Genomic DNA, 18,592 nt, shown 5'->3' with positions numbered 1-18,592 from the left:
GAAGGCCCATAAAAGCAGTGGTTCCAAACCCAGACAAGGAACAGTTCTTGAAAAATAACATGAGCCGTACAGCTGCAACTAATGATTGTTTTTGCAATGCCAATTATTTTTCTGATTAATCGTTTAGTCTATTAAAAAATGCCAGGAAAGGAACCCATGATGGCCTTAAATTGCTTGTTTTTTCTTTGAACAGCAGTCCAAAACCCAAAGGCATTTCATTTTGCTACTTTTCTTTTTGATATTGTAAAGTCAAGAAGTTGGAGCCAGCAAATGTTTGGCATTCGTTGATAAGGGGATTAATAGGTTTTTATAACTAGAAATTTCAGGAACAGAAGAAACCTTGGCAATTCAAAAACAAATCCCCTCTCCTTCCACTGTCAGCAGTGCAATAGGTGCTGATAAACACCGAAACAGAAATCAAAAGAAAGTGAAAACGGTTCATCTAAAAATCAGCCCATTCTGTGTTTATCATCCACATAAAACCAAGAGAACACAGTCGTGCTAGTGGCTCTGTGGGCCTGTTCTTACACACTGCAGTACTTTGAGATAAATGCTTGCATCAGCATGCTAATATGGTCGCAGTCACAATACTAATATACTGAAATCCAGCAGGTACAATGATTACCACCGTCTTAGTTTAGCTCATCAGCATGCTAACATTTGCTAATTGTCGCTAAGATCAAAGTATGTCAGCATGTCAGTTTTGAGTTTTTATTTGGTAACAAACCAGAGGCACTGGACAGAGCGGATTTTGACATAATGGCACTATATGAGAAGCTAAGGGTGCATCAAAGTTATTACGGTTCATCCTGGGGGGGGCGTTGTCAAGGCAGTCCACCCGGTAGCCGTCGAAAGGTTTCCCTTAAAACACCAAATGTCAACCCCAGGGTGGTGCTAGAAGAAAAGTCAGGGGATCACCACGGTCTGTAGCCCTTTATCATCAGGGGATCATGAATGCCTGTACCAAATTTCGTGGCAATCCATCCAATATTTATTTCAGTCTGGAACCAAAGCGATGGACTGACCGGCCGGCATTGCCGTCCCTAGAGCCGTGCTGCTGGCGTGGCTTCAAATGAGATTATAATACTTGCCGTACTAAAGAAAAAAAGCTCTCTATTAATATAGTTAGATACACATGCTTTTCCAGCCAGTGTAGCTTTCAAAACCATTCATGTCCAGATCACAAGTCTGCTCTAATCTGCGGCCCAGCAGATCATAGAGTTCTTGAGAACTGCCGGTGTACAGGATGATGTCATTACACCACGACGGCAGGCCAATGTTCTGGGGAGAGAGGGGGGGGGCGTCAGCTTGTCAGGAGCAACGTCCGGGTGTCTGGCCACAGTCAGCCTCCACCAGGAGTTCGCTGCAGGAAACAGCCTCTTCATCAGAGAGCAGACGCACAGCAGGCAGAGGACGAGGCTCTCTGTTGTCCGTCACGGTGTTCTCTCCTGCACTCACAACTTCAAACACGGGGGCCATTGTTACAGTGCAGAAACCCGGCTGCGATGACGTGGCCCCCCCCCCCCCCCCACCCAAAACAGCTGCTCAGAGAGGAATATGATGTTCCAAGAAGATTAGGAATGTTGTTTTTGTTGTGCAACTTAACATTCAGAACATTGTCTCTGGAGATATGACAGGGTACAGTATGGACACGTGTCTGACCTTTTTGTTAAACCAAACACCCAAAGTTCCCTTCATTTATCTTAATCCACTTCATGTTTCGACACTGTAGATAAACAATAATTTACCGTCGGAAGATACATTTGGAGATATTGCTTCACTTTGCTTCAGCAGTAAATGCGATGTTTTAGGACTGCCTGAGGCACATAGTAGCCCACGTTGGCGCTATCTTTAACAAGGAATTAGGCATTTAAGTGGTGTCTGTTTAAAGCTGCCGCAATCACTTTTTCATATTAACATTGGATCAAATAAATACATATACTGAAAGCTTGTCACTTACAGCGACATACCAGCTCAGCCGCTCTCCTTAGCTCTGCCCAGTGATTTAGCGTGTTTCAGCTCGTCGTTTTGCTTTTGTGGCCCCAGCTTTACCGTCTTGGTTTACTCTCCCCACTCTGATCAGCGGGGACGGCGGTTTCCAGCAAAAAAAAAAAAAAAAATCCACATTACAATTCCTGTACAGCACCAACCAACACACAGCTACTCTAGCTGCTAACACACCGTGAGCTGGCGAACATGGTGAAGCGTTTAGCGGGCAAGGAGACATATTTCCCTCGGGAGCTGGTACAAGACAAAAAAAAACAGTAAAAAGGAGAATGAATATTGGAGTTACGTCCGCCAGGTGCCTTGAAACACTCCGGCTCCAAATGGATGCTAATGTTACTCTGTATCTTTTAGATGTGCGAATAAGCCACTTTTTTGCTAACACGTTAACCATATCAACTTTAAAGGTGATAATACGTCGGGTTTTGTATTTAAAGCTTTTCTCCACTGCCCCCCAGTGGCCAAAAAGTCAGTTTAGATTTGGAGTGTTAGGTACATATATTAGGTTTATATAGTATATGTTATGGCTTTGACAAAATCATGAACTAAGTTCCTAAATGAAGAGATGTGGGTGAAAGTTTTTTGAGAGCTGTCAAGTGGACCTTTTGAGCTTAAATTATTTTGGTTACACGTGCTGGTTCCAAAGATCACCAGTGAACTTCCATGCTCAAAAAAGTCCGACGTTTTGGTTTTGGATTTGGAAATAGATGCACCAGAGATATTTCAGCACTGAAGAATAAAGTTTATTTCTCGAGCAGTCCAGCTGCCCCACACTTTAGTTCACATTCAACACGTCATGCAGTATCTCAATATTTACAATAAATAACACTGTCACAGTCACTTCATGCCAAATACAGCCTTCAGTGGAAATTGCAAATATTATACAAAATTCAAATTGCACTTTTTGTGTAAACTGATGCAAATCCAGCAGAGCAATATGGCAATAAAAATCACGGTCACATAGAAAGTTCTGGGTATATCTGTGACTCAGCTGAAAAACATTCCAAAAGCATTGTCGGTTAGAGGTACGGGGCGGCTGCAAGTGTGAATTGCTTTGACAGACCCAGTCTTTGAATGCAGTGGCTCTACAGCAGCATTTTCTCGAACCGCATCATTGCTCAAAACACCAAGTTCTAATAGGATAGTAAGAAAGTTCAGGTAAGGGCCCAGTGAAGAAAATCTAACCGTAATTCAATCTTGTCGAAATGCTGTGCACTGCCCGCAGCGGCATATATACCGTAGCGTCCAGACTAGTCATCGCAACGTCATTGGTGAAAGCAGCGCAGAGTGAAAATGGCTTCAGTTTCGCATTTGCCACTCTCGCCGTTAGTGTTCATGCTCAGGATTCGCATTCAGGTCTATTATCCTGAGGCAGTGCCTGGAATGAAGATCATCGCTGGCCTGTTCACACAGTCACAGTGGTAAACAAATGACTTCAGGAACGGGAGTCTAGTTTGACTAGGACTTAATGTGCTTGGCAGCTACACACAGTTCTTTGTAGAGGGCGGAGTGGATGAACCTGGGGTAGGAGTTGTTCTCCATCAGACTGTAGACTTTCTTCTGAGCTTCCAGGAAGCTGGTCATGGTTGGCTCATGGAGGCTCTGCACGATAGCATTTCTGGTGTGGAAATCCAGGTTTATCTGACCAAAGAGAAACGTCCAGAATGAGTCTTTGACGTCCATTTTCACGAAAGAATATGTTGTGTACTTGGTGAAACTTTAAGGTACATGAATTCTAATTAAAATCAGTTCAAAGAAAGTAATCCAAGAAGTAATTTGTTTGTATTTACAGCTTTATATATATATATATATATATATTTCAAATGCATCTATTAGCTGTTACCTCCTTGGGAGCTTCACTTTTAATGAACTCCTCGTAAATGCTGTTGGCCTTGGACGCCAGCTCTTTGTGCGACGTGAGTGTCCTGAAATCCTCACAGGCTGTCCAAAACTCGATGTTCTCTTCGCAGAACTCAGACTTCAGGAAGATACAAAAGGCGGCTTTCCCATCTGCGGGGAGGAGGAGGGGGGGGACGGAGTGTTAAAGATAAGGGCAGTAAAACAACCTGCGGGACACATCCACTTGCTGTTTGCCCATTAAAGTAAGGTAAAGTAAATGTGGGGCCTTTACAGCCTTCGTTTTTTATTGCCGCCAATAAACCGCTCTCGTTCAGCACACGGCCGACCTTTGCAATGCTGTTGTGTAATCATGCACCAATAGTGCAGTGAATGATACTTACATTTATGACTGAGTAGTTTGTCAAGTGACTGCGCCCATTGGTTCACGTCATCAGCACTTGGCCTGAGGGTGGAGAACAGAGATCGTGTAAGAGATAGTTATAGTTGCAGAAACTACCTCTTCTGTATAGTGTCTCTTTAAACTTCTTGAATTGATTACGGTAGTTAGGTATTACTAACAAAGTACTATATTGCAAAAACTCCTAACACAGCTAATTATTCCATTGAATTAACATCAAATCATAAGTGTGGTTTGGTTTTATTGAGCTATAACACAAATAATACATAGCATACATGCAAAAATATACACAATACCACAGAGTGTGGATTATCGATATGTAAAGACATAAAATGAAATAATTAGATGTAAAACGTCAGACTAAACCAACTTTAAACTATAAAAAAACCAAATACAATTCAGTTCAACTAAATCAACTATAACTAGCACAAACTACATGTTATGGGTGTGCACAAAAAGAGAGAATAGATCTTATGCATAATCATAACTCTTTCATCCTCATAATACAAGACAGGGATTTGCTTACCGGTAGGATCTGTTTTTCATTAGATGTAATACTGACTGGGAAGAGTGTGTCTTCAAGAGAAATCTTAATCTGTTTCTCCAGTTTTTGCTCCTGTAAAAACAAACAAAACAAAAACTTGTCAGTGCTCGATGTGTGCAGCGTAATGCTCGGTAAGATCTTTCACAAGGTCATCATTATCAGGAACATCCTTATTAAACACCGAATGAACTTACTTTATCCCCTTCTTCTCTGCAAACAGGTCAGCGGTTGTCAGACAGTCTGTGAATGCCATGCTTTGGGCTGACTGACTGCCAGGATTCTCTCTCATAGTTCAATCTCCTCTCCTTCTCCCTCTTGACTTGTCGGGCAACTTTATAGTTTCTCTCCGGCCAGGATCCGGAGCGTGACGGCCGGGAGGCGGGCCCGGAGTGAGAGGTCTTGAACGCGATTGGCTCTGGCTGTGTAAACACCGACTGGCCCTGGTATGAGTCCCGGGACCAGAGGCAATGATAGGCTGTCCCTGCGTAAACATTCCCTCCCTGAGTGTCCCGTAGGCTTTCGTTTTTTGAGCTTAAGGTCAAGATGTGACGTACATGGCAGACTCAGTGCCCTTATTCCTAAAATAAAGTTCTTCCAGGGAGTAATGGAACTTTTCTCCCGTGTCTTGTGTATTTTTTCTTTCTTTTTTTAATTTTGAAAGCATTTTGCTGCTCTGCGGTTCGATCCAAGGCATTCACTTGGTTTATACCTATTTTAGCATTTGAAAACAAAGCATGTTCTTAAAGGAAACAAATACAAAAACGCAGCACCCAACATGTACAGCACGTTGCAACCGTGCCTGGACTGCTCAGATTTTACGGATTACTCACACAGGGTGTGGATTCGTGACTTCTGTCATGATGGCATGTTGAGATATAACAGGTTGGTACAAAGACGACGATGGTGCAGTTTCCACTTACTTCTAATTTAAAGAGCAGAACGTGGGCACTGCTGAACATGTTGTCGATCGCTTTGATATTAAATTCAGTTTATTGAAAAAAAAAAAAAACTCTGATAGAATCAACCTGTTTGTCGTCGGTACGTCCAGTGGTGTTTTGCAGGTCACAAGATCTCCGTGCATGTTGGTGAAACTTTTAGACATTTTCTTACATGTGACTTGTCTCAGGAGCATAAGAGGACCGCAATTCAGAGAACAGTTAGGACCTGCTTCACTTGGATTGTGGTTCGGTCACTCTGTCAAGGACTTCAGTTAAGAAATTGACCATTTATAGCAAAGGGTTACACGGTCAGATTTAGCGGATAAGGCTCTGTCTTTTTTTTTTTTGAGGGAGCTCCCGAAGAATCGGCAATGAAGGCGCTGCTAGGAGAACTGATCCCCCTTCAACAATCGAGCACAAACATAAGATCTTATTAAAGTCAACAATAGGAAGGAGGGCGGGTGGAAGCTAAGGCTGCATCGGCATGAGCGCATCAGCCGTCGTAGCTAAAATACTCAGTTTATCGAGGCCACCTTGCGCATCCGAATGGATGCCACCGGTCCGCTGGTAGCCAAGCAAGGGAGTCGACCGACAAGTGAGACCATAGCACAAACGAAGCGGCTGATAAGGATTAGCTCATGCGAGTGCTGGCTCAGTGGCGTGCTGTTGAAATGCAGTCTTGTAATCCGGACAGCGTCGACGTCAGCCAATCCTAGCTCGGGTGTGCAAGTCTTTTGGCTGTGTAGCTTAAGCTGCGTTGATGTTTTTACCCACATGGGGGCTGAAGAACTCCAAAACGAAGTGAAAAACATACCTCGGGTATATTACCACCAAAGCTCTTTTTGCTAACAAAGACGCGGCGCGACGTTAGCACTTTGAGCATTCAATTAAGTCGCTTTTCCGTTCAAATGATGAATGTTACCCCAAATATTGACCTGCCTTTAAGCTCTGCTCTTGGTCTCTACTAACTCCTGAGAAATATGTATGACGTTTGAGCTGCTAGCTGTTTGTCAGCCGTTTTGTGCTGGGCTACTAGCATGGGACTCCTCTCACTTTGATCCATTTGTAATATAAAAATACTGATTAATGGACCAAAATCTATATAATGATATAATGATATAATGATATAGTTTCATCATATGGCTTTAGCATCTCCTAAAGCTACATATTACATAGTGGGTCACTAGGACACTAATATATAAATATATAATGTTTGCTACCCCACTCTGTCAGGGGCAAACTAAATGTCAGCTGTCTAGCTTATGCATTTAAGATATATTCTTAATAGATGCTGAGTTCACGTTGATTAAAGCACAGGTGATCCGTTTAACTACCTTAATGTGCCAGATGTCATGTACAGACATTATTATTATTATTATTATTATTACTACTACTAATAATAATAATACTTAGGCCACATTTGTGTCTCTTCTGGGCCAATATATGCCCGGTTATGAGAAGCAAACAGCACCTGAAGGATAACAGGTGTGGAAGAATATGGGCCAGACCTGGGCCGAGGACACAGGCATCTGTTGGGCCGGAAGTTTCATTGTGCTATCTGGGCTGGTTATTCTTGCATGTACAATACACTCTATTGCTACACTCTATTACACTCTATCACTCAATACACTCTATTATTGTATCGGGTTGTCAGATGAATCAAATGCATAATTGTTGTTCAGCTCAACCTGCAGGTCTGGTTTTTTATGCAGTGAATGAATAACCCACATCGTCCTCACTCGGCACCGCCCCTGCCACGTTTCCATTTAGTCATTGCAAGGCTGTCCTGAAGATGTTTTTCATTCCATAATAGGTACAAAACATTTTTGTGTGACACGTAAGTGTAAACAGAAAAATAACCAAAAATAACACGGTCAGTGTTGATACGAGGGGGGGGGGGGTTACAGTGGGGGTGGGGGTGATGTTTAATTTTGCAAACTGCTAAATAATAGTTATTTTCGAAAAAAAAAAGTGAAGTAAAAAAGATAAAAACATATGCAACACATGATGTATGCATGCGATGTCTGGTTGGGCGAACAAGCTTTATATGATCTAAGAACTGGATAAGACTGAAGACACTCCTTGAGAGAGTGACCATTTAAGCACAGTGAAGTCCTTATTCCAGTAGGCTGAGATCCACGTCATGTCCCAGAAACACTAAGGGGGCATTTCTGTGAAGGGGCAGCACACAAACACAGTATGTAAAGAACAATAACATTTTGTCCTTGATTAAAGCTTTAATGCGTCTGCGTCACCTGCTGTGTCGTGACTATCACTGGCCTTCCTCTCTCTGCTGCGCCGGTTTGGAGATCTGCTGGGTGAAAACACGGTGTTCACCTCGTGTGTTTATTATGATGTGCAGACTGTGTGTAAGCAGCCGTCTGTTTAGAAGTGGATGAAGAGCAGAGCCAAGTTTCCACTAAAGCATAAGGTCTGTCGAGAGGGACTTACGCAGAAGGTGATTCCCAGCACTGGCTTTTCGGAGTCTGTCCTCTTTGTGTTTGGAAGTTTCAGTATTCATAAAGCCCGGCTGCACTCTTAACCTCTCTGTGGAGCTTTTGTTTTGCTGCTCGGTTGCCTAGCGTTGAAGCTTCAAGCGCCTCAAGAAAAAATATGCACAACCTCACAGATGTTAGGAGGCCACCAGCATTACTTTTAAAATGAGGGCATATGTGCAAGGTAGGCCGCGTGGATAACCAGCACAGCTAGTGTATGTATACAGTACATACTGCAGAGTGTAGAAAATACCCTCATGAACCGCTTTGGCTGCTGCACGTGCGCGCAGCCCAAAACAATTAGGAGGTGAGAAGAAGAGCAATGGCGGTAGCTACCGTGAAACGGACTTTCCGTGTTGGCAGCAAAGTGCCTAACTCACGATCAAAGTTCAACTAATAAATGTGGGATAGAAAACCAGGACAGCAGCACTTGATCTCTGCAAACCAACACAAGTCCATCTCACCTTGAGTCCAGGTCAGAGCTAGGTGGGTAGCTCCGACACACCCGGTTATCAGGATTAACTCAGTGCAACGTGACACCCATGGTTACAGTGTTAGAGAAGGAACTGAGTGATCCTACTAGCTGTGTCCCAAGTCCATAATACGGTTCTGGGATATGTTTTAAGTAGGTAGCAACAAATGTTGGAGTACCAAAGGATGTAAGTATGCGCACACAATTTGTGTGAGTTTGCTTTTGATTGACCTTGTTGCACTGCACTGCAGTGCACAAGGAGATTTAAAGAAAACCAAACGTGGAGGGCGGGGAGACAGGTCCAGGAAGATGACAGAAAACAAACAAGGGAAGTATTGAGTCGTTGAAGTCGGTTCCTTCTGTTTTTTTTAAGTTGAACTGCATTTGTTCGATCGATCTCGGCCGGCACAAGTTTTGTATCATTTCCTGTTAGGAAAATTTCTCGTGTCAGTGCGGAGTTGGGGCCCCGACAAATGTCTCTCCTCATTCAGCTGAAAGCGGTGTAGATTGTACAGCGAGGCCAGAGGAGCCCTCTGCCACCGCCTGCGTCCTCATTTGCATGACTGCTGTTGTGTGTCAACTGCCGACCGTCCTATGAGGGTGTGTCTTATACCCTGATGACCTCAGTGCTGTCTCCCTCTGGCCTCCTCCTCCTGTGTACATATATACTGAGACCAGCAGCCGTGCAGGGTTGTGTGTTTTGACATGACCGCGACCCGCCTTTCCTGGATTTCTACAGTGTCGTGCAGGCAACGACGGGGGCGGTAGATGCTATTTTCCTGTCCCCTGGGAAAATGCTAGGTCCTGGGATGGCGGCGGCATCTCCGTGGCGACAGATACTTGTTCGGTTATGTTGTGTCGGTGTCACGGCAGGCGGGAGAGGTACCTGCCCTTGGCCACTTTACTCTGAGCGTACCGAGCCCGTCAGAGGCCAAAGTGAAACAGAACAACAGTTACATATTGTGACCCCATCTTATAAGAAACAGAGCCCTCTAAACTTGTCACCATGTTTGCCGACTTGGTGGATGCAGAATCAGGACCGTGCCACGTCTTATTCTGTACGAGGAGTTTTCCTTTAAGGCCATGAGCATGTGCAAATTTCAGCACGTTGGTCCATCCCGTGGTCACAGCACATAACCCCTGTACGCATTATTCTTTATTTGTGTGTTTGATCATTCCATCGTTTTTTTTTTTTCATCCCCTTACATCCCCACAGTGGTAGAAATCCCAGTTGGCCAGTGGCAGCGGTGAAAGGGGAAAGTTCTCCCCCTTCCCTGGGGGAGAAATGAAAGCTGCCACCTGTAGAACATGCAGAAAAGGAAATACGAGGGCACGTTACAGTGCTCTAGAGCCCCACAAAATCAATCAAATTTGCCGATGGACGCCAATAAAATGCAACTCCGGTAAACACAAACACATTTCCTTGGTTAATACAATTACAGACAAGTACATAGCCGGCTCAGAAATGTAAGCCAACTACTCCCAAATACAAAAACAAGGGCGATACAGTAAATACCCACATAGGTGAAGTCAGCTGAAGGCACATAAGCCTCCCTCTTCTGTGCAGCATCTTTAAGTATTCAGTTAGCCTGATTTCTATCATTAATTGTAAATGCAGTTAAATGAATAGGCTGTCATTTTGGGAAACACACTGTCATTGCTTGCCAAGGGTTAGATGAGAAGATTGATGCCGCTCTCAGATCTTTATGCTAAGCTTAGCTACTCGTCTCCTAGCTTCAGCCTCATATTGACACAGCGGACGGTGTCAATCTTCTCATTGAACTCGTGGAAAGAAAAGCAAACGGGTGTTTCCCAGAACACCAGCGAACAAATATGAACGCCAATCCCCAGCAGCAGCTTACGTGACCGTTTTAAAATAGATTGTTTGCATCGCGTGTAGTTCATACAGTGGGCCGCACGTGCCAATCAGTGCTTCAGCAACAACATATGATTATGCTTTGTGTGTCTTTACACAGCTGTAACACCCTCCTGCTACTTGTCTCGTCACCATCCTTGGTTCAGTCCTCATTATTACCCTCCTGGTAATCCTAAGGTGTGACCTCAAAACTTTCCGATATGTTAACCGCGCCCAGTGGCTCATCCTCCTCTTTTGTTCTTTACCTCTTGTCTTCTCCTCGGCTCCTGCCTTAAACCAATTGTACCGTAAAACAACCCTGAGCTCTCTCTCTCTCTCTCCCTCTCTCTCACCCTTCAGGTCAGGATCCAGAACTCCATGCAGTCCGAACAGAAGTGTATGAGGCAGTTCACCCGAAAGACAGCAAGGGACCACAAAACACCGCAAGACTCTCTCAGCAAGTACAGTTAATGATTAATTACTACATTTTACATTACATTACATTTTGATTCCGGAATCATGTCTGGCTTTGGCGTCTTCCGTTTACTTCTGGCTTTATAGAGACATTTCAAGCGGATGTTTTTATTGTCAATGTCAGAGAGGGTGGACAACTACTGCAGGCTGTCAGGCATCTGTATGCTTTGGCAGTGACGAGTATACTTGAGCAAATTTAAATGGGGGCATAAGGGAGCAACCCTCTCTTGCCACAAGGTGCTTATCGTGTTCTAAAGACGGTTACTCATTTAGCCCAAAATACTCCCAGAGCCACCGAGTCTTTGGCTTCTCTCCTGGTGGTTTCAGCCAGAGTCAGAAGCAACAATTAGCAAACCTCTTCACAGACAAAACCACCAGCTGCCGCAGTTACATTAATTGGATGAACATTTTTGAAAATAGGCCGCGTTATCCAAACTTCTGGCTTTTCCTGTCATCTCCAGGCAGAGGGAAACATGACTGAGAGAGGACAAGGAAATCGACCAAGCTAGCAGACATTTGCCAGCTAAGACGTGGGTTGTTCCAGGGGCAACATGTGCCAACCGGGTTGTCAAATTATCCATCAAATGTTGTGTTATAATGGTTTCCCTAAAAAAAAAAAAAAAAAAAAAAAGAAAAAGGTTTCATTCAAACAAAATGCCGAGTTAAAATCCCTTTGTTTTTGCAGCGTTTTGTAGGAGAAGAGTAGAATGAAGATTCGATATTACTTGAAAATATCGTAGGTTGCACAGATTGAAATGATGAGTAAAAAGAGACTGTAAACATCTAAGAATCCCTGTAACGGGGGGTGAGCGCATCGCTCGCTCCGGCAGTGGTGACTCAATGAATGTTCATTTTTGAAAAGTAAAAACTCAGAACAAAACAGCTAGCAACATCAGCAGTTACTTTCTGTTTCAATTTACTTAAAAAAAACAAAAACATCCTCTTACTTTTCAAAGCCAGTTTCGTTTCATGTACGTGTACTTCAATGTTTGCCTGGAGAACAGCACCCAGCATCTACCAGTTATAGTTTGGGCATGAGATGTGGGGTTGGGGCCAAAACTGCACAAACATTTCAATTCCAAATCGTGTTACGGGTGTGTGTCTGTGCTGCGTGTGGAAGTCTGCACAGAGAGCACAAACTACAGAGGAACCTCCCTTCTAACAGAAGCTGACATTAAAGAAGTTCATGTAATTGATGCCGAGTGAGATTAAAACATATAAAGTCCGGTTTATCTACGGGAGCGTTGGCTACGCCAGACCGGCAGTTGGACCCACAAATGTGGAGCTAGCATTTAAAACACGGCATAATAAGGAGGATTTTACAACATTCTGGCCTGACAATGTCCCTATTTCGTTGTCGGCGCGAATCCGCACTTTGCTAGCTGAGCCCCATCCGAAAATACACTGTGTGTGTAAAGCCAGCACATAATTAAGCCGACAAAAAGGCGATGGGGGAGCAATTAAGTCAATCGCAGATTGTATCTGTTGTATCTGCGGCAGTGCTGACAGGAAGCCCATCCCAGGGTGCAAACTCTGGTGCATGTTTGTGCATGCAGACACATTTTATAGGAAAGAGAGAGAGAGAGAGGGTAAAAATATCATTATCGGTACCTACCTGTATACTTATATGTTAGATGATCTCATCTACCTGAGCGCGTCTACCTGGTGACAATCTCTGGGCATTGGAAAGGTGTGGGGAGGTGTGGATTCTTAGGAGGTTTCAGTACATCTGCAGACTTGGCATCATATTTGGACAATGCGCCAGGGACCAGCGACGTAGCTGCCAGCCACGTACGCTAACGGCGAGGCGGCAAGGTTGACGTCAGCCCACCAATGCATCGCTGTCAGCCACTGTTTGACTGCCATCCCACAGTACTCTCATTGTGTCTCGCCTGCTTGCTGTTTATCAGTCCGTAAAAGAATGAAATGCTGATACAAATTTGTTATGAGAAACAATCACTAGCAGCTTTAGCATTTGCTGCTACTTCCGGCAGTTTGACCCTACCTGTGCTGGACAGCAATCCAGCAAAGGAATCGAGAGAGTACATGGTCAGGATCGGACACTGACGCAGAGAGATTTGTGGAGAGTTGACTCTCGCAGAGTGAGACCAGACAGTATTTAAAAAGCCCTTATCCAACATTGTCTTGCACGAGTGTTTCAGAAAAACGGAGGCTGTCCGCGTCCCCGCCTGTGACAACCCTCCGATGTGCCGTACTGCTCAGAATCGGGAGAAATGAAATAGAGAAGGACAGTGAGACGCCAATCGTGGGTTCGCCAGTCCCAAAGCTTTGTCTCATTCGCATTTTGACTAATCACAAGTGCAATCACAAGGAAGAGTGACTCATAATGTGATTTTTACATTTGAATTGGTTTTAAGCAAAAGAAAAAAATCAAAAAAAAACAAAACAATTGGCAAAAGCAAAGCTTATCACTACTTCTCTCGAAGAGTACAGTGTTTCATTATACCGTGTGGCTACATTTCAGAGAAAATCTTATTTCTCACAATGACTGATTTCATAAGAAACTGGAAGTCCAGGCCTTCCTGTTTTTAAGATAGCACTTATGCACTTTATTTCAAACTCAACAGATGCTTTTCAGTGATAAAGAAGGATAACAGGAAACTGCAAGAACCCAATGTCAGTTGTCATATATCACAAAGATCTTTTTTTCCTTTGATGTAATTTCCCGTAAGTTTGAAAAGAGAAATTGAAACTCGAAGCTACTGAGCTCATGCTCCTCTTTTTAGGTTGAGGTGGGTCATTAACTCAGCCAAGGTCGGTTTGGTTGTTTGTTTGTCAGCAAGGGCTGCGCAAAAAACCGCTGAGCCGATTTCCACCGAACCCTCGGTGGAGGGACGGGGCCAGGGAAGAACCCGATAACTTTTTGGTGCGGCCTCGATGTTAAAGAGCCGGATGCAGGATTTTGTCATCACTTTTCTTGACGTTGCAAGGCAGGGCATTTTCAGCGCCGGCGTCAATATTTGGCCTTGGCGGAGGAACGACCTCTACCGAGTGCCGTTCCACTTTTATCCTATTTACCGTATATCGTTACTCAGTCTCGCAGATTGAATGTCCCCTTTCTTGATGATGGAAACTCAGGAGGGCCAATTAAAATGCTGAAAATATTTGAATATGAGAGACCGGGAGCACTATTTATAAAAAAAACATGTTCTGTATATATTCTGTCACTTAGTGGGATGGAGTGTCTGGCCAACAACTGCACTGTGGTTGCTTCTCCATAACAGTGAAGATAAGTCCTCAGCCCACTAGAACTTGGCACAGCCTTCTTGTTTCCATCCTAATGCGGCGGAGCCTTGCTTTAAATATATAAAAGACAATCATCATGCAAACATGCCATTAATTTTCTTATGCAATGTTTTAAGATCTATTTCGCTGGAAGTGTGTTGCTGTCTTCTTTACATAGACCACAACCCTCAGACGGTGAAGCAGCGAAGCACTGAAAGCTGTCGCGTGCAAAGCCACGAGTGAGGTGAAACTAAACTGCAGTGGTGTGTGTTACTAAAAAAGTTCAATTACTTCCAAGTGTGCAATTTAAATAATTTAATGTCATTCAAATCACTAACATTTTAACAGGCACATCAACACTGCAACAATCTTTGTACTCAAATGGTGACAAATAACAATAAATAATACAAGGTTTAACTTTAAAGTTAACTTAAGAATGCATTCAAACAACATGGTTGGGAAAGCAGTAAGAAGGCCTGCTCTCAGGGTATACACGGAGTTTTAACATCCTATCATGCAATGTGAAACACACTATCTTTATTACATTTCCACTCAAATAGTTTATCACATAAAATCACAATCGTTGACACTTCAGTGTTATAAGAATTGAGTTTAGACTTTGGTCAGTAGTTGTGTGTCGAGGAATTAAATTAGACATCACCGGCTGTGAATGGGTAGTTCTTGTTCTTGCCGTAATGTAGAATTTGGTTCAGATTCCACACGAAAATGTTCCGCTATGATTGAAAATATAACTCTCCTGTATTTTTCTAAAAAATAAAAATAAAACAAAAAATAAAAATACTTGCATTTTTCTTGAAAGAAAAATATTAACTACTGTATTAAATATTTGCACAAACTATCACCCACAGGCAGTCTAAATCTAAAAAAAATAAAATACAAAACAAAATACCAGCAAGTTTTTAAAACACCATATTGGTCAAATCTAGAGAAGAAAAAAAGCAATCAAAAGATAAATCTCCTTTTAAAGTGTCCCAGGAGGCCAGTTGCAGAATGAAGTGGCCTTCTGCAACCCTTCGCTAAGGATGGCATATGACTGTTGAGCCCTCTGTCTGCTACGGAGCGGCTGCCTTCCCTAGTGCCGTCATCAGATCACCGGCCAACTCTTTTAGTGACAGCTTACTATGTGTCAGTGGCAGTTGAACGCCCAAACTAAACACACTCACGCTGGTCCTTCTGTGGTTGGGAGGACACCCATTAACATAGCGCCTTCCCTTGCCCTTTACCCAATGGACGCCTTAGCCCCTCGCCCTGAAAAACCAAGTCTAAACCATCAAACAGCCCTTTGAAGTTCCTCAGGACCTCGCAACAATAGCCTCGAACCAAAATCTGTCCGCACAACCACAGAAAGACACGTATGAATACACAGGCGGGCACACACACACACACACACACACACACACACAAACACAGACACAAGTAATTGAGTGTGACAGCTGCATCTTACATCCTCTGTCTTAATCTGCACAGGAAACACCTCTGCAAAGAAGGCCAAAGGAGGCCCGTTGCGTGGTTTGCTTACACAGATCCACAGTCAGAACAAATGTCGGCGGCCCCACTGACTCATTCATTGTGACGGCGCTCAATTTGCCTACGTACACACACTTATCATCCAGTGCAAGTGCACACCACGGGGTCATTATCATTAAGGCTGGTCATGTTTATTCTTCGTCTTCTCCTTGCTAAACAGTCCTCGGGAGTGTGGCGCTCAGTGCGGGGATCCTGCCCACGACGGGACTCAGGCGCGGTTTGCTTCTGGATCTGGTGACGACGGCGAGGTGTGAGGCCTCTGTGTTTGTACGTGTGCCGCGCAGGGTGACTCTCCGTCCTTCTTTGTCGTCGGTCCTTCCTCCGGAAGGTGCACAAACATTCCAGTTATGGGTTTTATGTCCTTTTCTCTCTCCCCCCGACTGCGCTTTCATCCCTTTGTGGCGTCGGCGGCAAGGTTTTCCAGGAGAGTTCTGTAAATGTCCGAGCGTAGGAACCGCGGGTACGAGTCTCTTTCCATCAGCCCATAAACTATCTTCTGAGCATCGTCAAAGCAATGCATGGTGGGAGTCTTGACGTTCCTTTTGATCTGCTCTCGGGTGTGATAGTCAATGTTGATCTGAAATGAGGCACATAGACAGGAATGAAGGGATCTGAGCCAAGCGCGAGAGATTTGAGAAGGCACTTCTCTGCGATACTACGTCAAAGCTGAATATTTATCTTCATTATTCAGTCTGATATAACTGTATACAAAGATTTCAGTACATGTTAGTGAGACAGCCTGAGTGAGTGTGTGTGTGTGTGTGTGTGTGAATGTAAAGCCTTCTCTGGGTTGGATTACCTCTTTGGGAGATTCTGCTTTGATGAACTGCTCATAAATCTTCTTGGCTCTCGAGGACAGTCTGAATGAAGACTTGATCCTCTTGTAGTCCTCGCAGGTGAGCCAGAACTCAATATTCTCATCGCTGTACTCCGACTTGAGAAAGTTGCGAAAGGTGGCCAGTCCATCTGGAGAAAGCAGAGAAAAGACGCCAGGCATGAAGCACAGATAAAACCCCTTTTCAGCTATTTTTAAAAAAACAATCATTCCCTTTAAACTCTTATTCTCACAAACATAATTTACTGTTCGAGCAGTATTCTCATCCTCAGGGAAAATGCAACCTACATTTAGACTCAAGGAGCCTTTCCAGTGACTGTGACCATTGTTGGGTATCTTCTAAACTTAGCCTGCTGGGAGAGAATGCAAGTTGGATTACTCAACAGGAATCAAATTTGGGTAAAATGAAGCTGGGAGAACGGCAGGGGCTGCGAGGACACAGAAGCAGTCTAATCAAGAAGGCATGGCTGATGTGCTTATCAAATTCATACAAAAATGTCAAACCATGGGGTATGTTGGTGTGCGTGCATGCGGTGCCAAAGCAAACATGGTGTCTCTAGTTCATTTGAATCCTTTCATGATGCCATAGATGGAAATGATAGGAGCAGGCCGGCTATTTTAAAACCGAAATGTATGCAAAACACTCCATAAGTCTCCTTACCTCTCAGAGCTTGACGAGTGTGAGAACATGCACTGGAGTCGGCACATAAAGTTCTTTCCACTGTGTAGAGATAAGAAATACATTAGGATACCGCATCCTTGCTGGATTTACTGCTGTTCAATTCATTTTTCAGCGGGTCTGTCAAAGCACGTCGGATCGTGTGCTGCCGTAAAGTTAGATGACATTATTAAGTTTAAACTTATTTTCAGGGGATAGCATGAAGCAGCCATAATATTCCTGAGTGTGCTTCTCTTGTCTGAAAGGTTTGACGTGAGAACCCGAAAAAGCAAAACATCAACACTTTGCAAAAAAAAAATCACCTAGTTTTCAATAGATACATGAACTAAAACCAAAATTTCATCAAGCACCAAGTCAGCGCATTTACTGGAAACCCCGGCTTGGCATTAAAGTAAAAGTTTCACTCACATGTTCTTGTTTCTCTTCCTGTCATCTCTGTCCATGATTAAGTGCTGTGTGTTGAGTGGTTCGACGATTAGGCTGGTCATTGTTTTGTTAAGTCCACACTCTCGGGCTCTCGGTCCTGGTCATGCTGCGGCTGAGAGACACTTAGGAGGGTTCCCCCTGCGATTGTGGCTTTATATACCAAGGTTTCCTGTTGCTACGGACTGAGGCTGCTGGGATACATCAGCAGCTCAGCCCAGACTGAAGAGGAAGCACCTCTTCCTCCTCCTACTCCTGTTACCCCTCTCCTCCTACCTCACTGTTAGAAACAGCACATACTGACACTGCACCGAACGTATGCCTCCCTCTTCTCGATGCCTTACTCCCTATTATGTCTCTCAGCTTCCCTTCCTTTCCTTCCGCTCTTGCAGATCCTTCCCCTCTCCTAGCTGGACAAGACAAACGGACAGCAGTCTCTGCGTCTGAAAGCTCGCTGTGTTCACACATTATTTTTAGTTTGGCAGCACGGATGCAAATGACAGTAACAGTGACTGTGATAGGCAAATCGTGACCTTTGCATGCTGTGTGTTTTGGTAGTCCTCTGGAAAGGGACTGAAAAGTCGAGCCTGTTAAAAGACAAATGGGCCGACTCTATGAGAAAACGTAAAATTCGACATTTATTGATCCCGCGGAAGGAAATTCACCACGATTTGGCAGATGTTGATGAAACATGAGGCTACAGCCACGTGTGAGAAAGAGGAAACGGCAAATTGATTGCAACAGAGAGACTCAGCAAGGCAACAGGAAGTAAGGAAGCCTGTCAGAACGTCATATCACGATCAATCTCTTGTTTCAGCTGCA

General features: G+C 43.9%; 2 protein-coding genes across 3 annotated transcripts; both read right to left on the bottom strand.

The window, feature by feature from the left end:
• Positions 1 to 2,740: 2,740 nt before the first annotated feature.
• On the bottom strand, positions 2,741 to 5,114 carry LOC120791386 (regulator of G-protein signaling 21-like). The gene is made up of 5 exons (XM_040129832.1): positions 5,000 to 5,114; positions 4,788 to 4,877; positions 4,245 to 4,306; positions 3,848 to 4,014; positions 2,741 to 3,645 (listed from the first exon to the last, which is right to left on the bottom strand). Exons 1-5 carry the CDS (start codon positions 5,092 to 5,094, stop codon positions 3,463 to 3,465), a joined length of 597 nt encoding a protein of 198 aa, XP_039985766.1. The 5' UTR covers positions 5,095 to 5,114; the 3' UTR covers positions 2,741 to 3,462.
• A 9,452-nt stretch (positions 5,115 to 14,566) lies between these two features.
• LOC120791215 (regulator of G-protein signaling 21-like) lies at positions 14,567 to 18,163 on the bottom strand. Of its 2 annotated transcripts, none has more exons than XM_040129481.1 (5): positions 17,756 to 18,163; positions 17,330 to 17,389; positions 16,957 to 17,018; positions 16,633 to 16,799; positions 14,567 to 16,410 (listed from the first exon to the last, which is right to left on the bottom strand). In XM_040129481.1, exons 1-5 carry the CDS (start codon positions 17,833 to 17,835, stop codon positions 16,222 to 16,224), a joined length of 558 nt encoding a protein of 185 aa, XP_039985415.1. In that variant the 5' UTR covers positions 17,836 to 18,163; the 3' UTR covers positions 14,567 to 16,221. The 2 variants fall into 2 exon arrangements, with proteins under 2 accessions (XP_039985415.1, XP_039985414.1); XM_040129480.1 differs by having other exon boundaries at positions 14,568 to 16,410; positions 16,957 to 17,021; positions 17,756 to 18,161.
• Positions 18,164 to 18,592: the final 429 nt, after the last annotated feature.

This window comes from Xiphias gladius, chromosome 6 (genome assembly GCF_016859285.1).
Source record: "Xiphias gladius isolate SHS-SW01 ecotype Sanya breed wild chromosome 6, ASM1685928v1, whole genome shotgun sequence".
Taxonomy (NCBI): domain Eukaryota; kingdom Metazoa; phylum Chordata; class Actinopteri; order Istiophoriformes; family Xiphiidae; genus Xiphias; species Xiphias gladius.
This window is presented reverse-complemented; position numbering and strand designations above follow the sequence as displayed.

Bases quoted from the DNA above. Each gene is read 5' to 3' on its own strand.
- LOC120791386 (XM_040129832.1), bottom strand. From the start codon at position 5,094: ATGAGAGAGAATCCTGGCAGTCAGTCAGCCCAAAGCATGGCATTCACA. The intron at 4,878-4,999 runs GTAAGTTCATTC...TTGTTTTTACAG, and splicing joins GCAGAGAAGAAGGGGATAAA to GAGCAAAAACTGGAGAAACA. The intron at 4,307-4,787 runs GTAAGCAAATCC...CTCCACCCTCAG, and splicing joins ATGAAAAACAGATCCTACCG to GCCAAGTGCTGATGACGTGA.
- LOC120791215 (XM_040129480.1), bottom strand. From the start codon at position 17,835: ATGACCAGCCTAATCGTCGAACCACTCAACACACAGCACTTAATCATG. The intron at 17,390-17,755 runs GTGAGTGAAACT...ATCTCTACACAG, and splicing joins AGGAAGAGAAACAAGAACAT to TGGAAAGAACTTTATGTGCC. The intron at 17,022-17,329 runs GTAAGGAGACTT...ATTCTCTCCCAG, and splicing joins CACTCGTCAAGCTCTGAGAG to CAGGCTAAGTTTAGAAGATA.